General features: G+C 37.4%; 1 protein-coding gene across 1 annotated transcript in view; it reads right to left on the bottom strand.

The window, feature by feature from the left end:
• Positions 1-4612, bottom strand: part of cfap206 (cilia and flagella associated protein 206) — a gene marked incomplete at its 5' end in the record, with an annotated part of 7865 nt that extends 3253 nt beyond the window's left edge. Inside the window, 6 exon segments of the mRNA XM_035678882.1 lie at positions 52-171; positions 350-564; positions 658-819; positions 1256-1444; positions 4272-4362; positions 4529-4612. Of these exon segments, the coding sequence (XP_035534775.1) occupies positions 52-171; positions 350-564; positions 658-819; positions 1256-1444; positions 4272-4362; positions 4529-4612 (861 nt within the window).
• Positions 4613-4879: the final 267 nt, after the last annotated feature.

Here is a 4879-nt window from a genome sequence, read left to right as displayed (position 1 = left end):
CTGTGTTTACCCTGCTATTACATGTCAAAATGGCTGCTGTGAAACACTTACAAACACTTTTGCAGTGGGTACAGCTGTCTTAGACTTCACAGTTTCTCTCAGCAGCTTTATCTGTGACGAGAGCTCAGTCTGCAGGATTTCAACGTGTTTGGCACATAAACCTGCATCAGCCTGGCAGTGAATGGAAAAACACATTTACTTAACATTTCACTTAACAGGACATGAATTCACTTGTGCTCTTTTACAATAAGCTGCAAAAATAGGCATTCCTTACATAAATTACAATAGATGTAAGCTACAAGGAATCCACATTTACAGAAAGCACAGTTACCAGCTACTGTTAACTCACCAGTAACATCTTGAGGAAAGCTTCGTGCTGCCTGACGTTGTAGAGAGCCTGTCTGAGCAGGACAACAGGAATGTCAAACTCTACGGGCTGACTATTGGTGACCGTTTGCTTCTCCAGCAGGGCTGTGTATTTCCACGCCAAACTCTGAGATGCCCTCAGTTCTGTTTCTATGCTTTTACTGGTGACTGGAAGAGCCTCGTTAAGAATTGTAGGCACTGCAGAGAGAATGTTAAAGGAGTTACCATACTTACCAAATGCAGAGTACTGATCATTAGTGAAGAAGATAACCTAGTCTCATTGGTATGTACTCAGTTCCTCAAAGTTAGTCTCCTTCTTCTTGCTGGCTTTGTTGAAGAGTCGGATCCCTGTCACAATCATGGTGAGCTCACTGAGCTGCTGCTCCTTGTCCCTCTTTAAGAGCGCCATAAAGGCTCCTAGTTCAGTGTGAGGGAAGACGCTCTGCAGGGCAGCTGGGAGCAGAAGAGAGAAGGAAGAGGGATTAAGAGTCAGGATACAACTCAATTACAGATACAACTTGTTATTGCTATTTAATGTTTGCGTCTGGCCTTGGTAAACCATTTTTTTTGGTTATCAATCATAGTTATCATTGCAAAAACTATATAGGTATTTGGAAATATGTTTGAAAAACATGACTCAAAGTGATGTCCTATGCATCATGTAACACTGTGTTGTTGCCAGTGTGTGTGAGGGCTCCGGTGAAGTTGTGGTAATGATTAACAAGATGGTGTTTGAAGAGAGACGCGTAAAGAAATTGCCAAAGCTGTCTGAGGCACTGGAACATCATTTGTGAGTTGTTAAAGTAAGTGGCACTGCTCTATACTGCACTCCTATACTTTCACTGACTATAGTTGCTCTGAAACTAAAAGCACAAGTTAAGTGTGAAACCTGTAGCCTCTTGCACAGCGCTGGTGTCTGCAGGTGAGGCCAGGGCGGAGCGCAGCAGGATGTATGTGATGATTTTACGGTACAGAGCGTCTAATTCCTCCCGTGTCTTCACCCTGCTGTCAGTGATCTCTCTGCTCACTGTGCTCAGCTTGGACTCCAACACCCGGTGGATGTCCTCCAGAAACTCACCTGCACAAACACACAAAATATCTGCATGACGTTTGTATCATAACAGAATGTTTCTCCATCGAAAATGTGTGTACATAGGCTTTAAAAGTCAACAGAAAAAGTCAGTCAGGGTAAAAGGCTAAAACGTGCAATATGCTCTCCTTTTTTAGATGTAAAAGCTTTGCTGCAGAGCTTGCTACAGTCTTTTTATTTTTATTTTTTTGGCAAATACATTCTTACATATCGTCTCACACAGTTACAGCTGTATTACTGATAAAGTCACAACATATTTTTGAGACTTTCCATTCTTCAATTATTCAAATGTTGCCCAAAAGTATTTTTATTTTTTTAAACAATAGGGCATAGTTAACTATATATAGTCAAACGTGGCAAGCTCTTCACTCCATACATGCATACATAAAACAAGATCAAACAGAAACTTACATACACATCGTTTCTTATTGATGTCCATACCTACATTTCCTATTGTGTCTAGTACATACATCCGTTAATTATGTCAACATCTCTTCAAACATATTGTCAAGTCCATTTAAAATCTGAACTAACTGGTTTAATGTACTCAGTCCACTTGGTCCAAATAAGGTAAAATTTTTCTTTTTGGATCCTGAGGGAAAATGATAATCGTTCCATAATATAAATTTCATGTATTATTTCTATCCACTCTTCAATAGTTGGTGGGTCTGATTTTAGCCATCTCCTTGTGACAGCCTTTTTACTTGCTGCCAGAAGTATATGAGCAAGTTTCTTGTCGTTATTACTCCATCTATCTAATTGGATATCACCCATGTAAATAGTATCATATCTGAGAGGAATACTACTACCAAATACATTGTTAACATGTTTATGTATTTCTTGCCAGTAGGGGACAAGAACCTGGCAGCTCCAGAATATGTGGAAGTGGTTGGCATTGTTTTCCCCACAGAGCCTCCAACAACTGCTGCCATCTCAAAAATGTGCTTTTTGCTGTGGAGTAATAAAGAATCGTACAATATTTTTCCAGCAGAATTCACGCCACGTGGACGAACTAGTTGAACTCCATTGAAATGCCCACACTCTTTGCCAACTCTCCTCTGGGATGTTAAAATTACCCTCTTTCTCTCATTTCTTTTTTATATAAAGTAAGTTATCTGACAAAAATAATTTTAGGATACCTTCTGTTTTCAAAGCTGTGTTCAAGTTCTAAACGAAATAGTGTCGAACTTGAAGGTACCTAAGAAATCGCTCTTTCCCAGGTCATGTTTTTCCTGTAGGGAACCAAAGTTTTGGAACGCCCCCTTGTGGACAAATGTGTAGGAGTTAGTAAGACCTTTTGTGGTCCATTTTTTTAATCTATCATCACATCTATTCGGCAAAAAGTTTGAATCGTAGGCACACCATCTTAACGATTTTGCAGGAACTTCTAACCTACATAGTTTTATAGTTTCCTGCCATATTTTTAGTGATAAGTTGAACCACTAGTTACCCTTGTTAGCAATTTTTTTTGTAGTTCCTCATCTGTTAAAATTGCTTCTAGTGGGATCCCTTCCGCCAATAGATTTTCAATCTCCTTCCACCTTGCTGAGTATGCCTGAGTACATAAACAAAGCAAGGGCCTTAGTTGAGCCGCATAATAATATATTTGTAAACACGGGAGGCCCATTCCTCTTGCTACAGTCGTACTAAAGCTTATTGATTTAACTGGAAAAAGAGCATTAATCCAAACATAGGCATGTATGACAGATTCAGAGTCTGAAGTGTTCCTTCTAAACTGATAAAAAAGTCTGAACTAGCTTCTTGATTTTAAGGGGTGACACAAAACTATATAATTAGTTTAGATTTAGATTATTTAATTTTTTTATCTGGTAAAACCTAAACACAAGCTATATTAACAGAGCCTTCACTCTGTCAAAGACTAATAGAACAAGGAGAAGGGAGAAGAAAACACTGAATTTGTAAAGAAAAAAAAAGCCTATTATGTATGATTTTGCAATTCCTAAAAATATCAGGAAAACTCATCTCTCAATATTCACAGGAAATAATCAGCTCAAAATGAATTTAAAACACAAATTTTACACAAACTTCCTGCAATTATTGTGTTCACTGTTTGGGTTCATTGTATAGTTTATTAGTTGTTTTCTATTGTAATTGTTATACATTAAATATAACATTAAAATATTCATAAACTATGTCACTTCATCATCAATCATTGAGAAGGGCTGCCTTGAAGAAAAAGGTTGGTAACACTGCTGTACAGGTTGCAGCATACCAAATACTTTATTGGAAAGTGTAGCCTTAGTATCATCATGACAAACATCAACAAGAATTTGGTCAAACATATTGTGATATTGGATGTTCTCAGCATTTTGCCTATAGATAGTACAGTAAGTATATAGACAAAACAAGAAACTATAATCATCTACCTTGCAGAATTTTGATGATCAAATTTTAGTTGTAAATTGTAAAGTAATTTATTAAATAAAATATCAAATATTCTCTGGTTTTAGTTTGTCCAATGTGAGGATTTGCTTTTTGCCTCGCTGAAATCAGGTATTAGAGTGTTTGTTGGACAAAACAAAGGCTTTAAAGAGAGAAGAAATTTATGATGGGCATTTCTCACTATGTTATAGAATAAACAGTTGATTAATCGATCATGTAATTGTCAGATTCATTGCAAACAATCGCTGAATGAAAACAGTTGTTAGTTGCAGGCCTAAACTCAAGTCAGGCCCTCTGACGTGACAATACATTTGTGGTAATCAGTTTGGTTTCCATCCTAAAGAGAGTTCTGTATATTCCTCACTTTAGGAACAGAGGGGATTAGTATGTAATTTCACACAGTGACACTTACGTCGGGAGGTGTAATTCATATCAAAATACACTTGCATTTTGATTGTGTCGAGGGACGGGCTGCACTTTTCCATCAGCTTATCCAGACAAAGCTGCAAGAAACATTGCAGTTGAAGATCAGAAACAAACCAATGTGCTTTTGAGTGTCTGTGTTTACATTGTGTTGATTCAAGCAGGGCCCTTGCTACCACTGTGTACTGTAGTTAGAGTTTAATCAGAGGGGGGATTATGTAAAATATTATAATACATTAAACTCACCTCTTCAAGTTTTTGGACGTCTTGTTTGGTCAGCGTGCGATCAACATTAAACCCATTTCTTGGGTCCAGCACAACAGCTTTCACCTGAGAATATTTAAAAAGAACAACTTTGTGACAACCATACATTATGCAACTATACAAAAAGTTATGAATACATCATTTTTGTTATTACTTTGTACATACTTGGCCTGTCTGGTTTAAATGGACGTGTAGCAGCTTTCAGGCAATTTACAAAGTTTCAAATGAATTCTTAAAGCTGCAGTAGGTAACTTTCATAAAAATAACTTTTTGTCATATTTGCTAAAACTTTCACTATATCCTGACAGTAGTACATGAGACAAAAAATCCGCT

The sequence above is a fragment of the Morone saxatilis genome, unplaced genomic scaffold (genome assembly GCF_004916995.1).
Source record: "Morone saxatilis isolate NCDOM2014 unplaced genomic scaffold, NCSU_SB_2.0 Contig7, whole genome shotgun sequence".
Classification (NCBI taxonomy): Eukaryota; Metazoa; Chordata; class Actinopteri; family Moronidae; genus Morone; species Morone saxatilis.
This window is presented reverse-complemented; position numbering and strand designations above follow the sequence as displayed.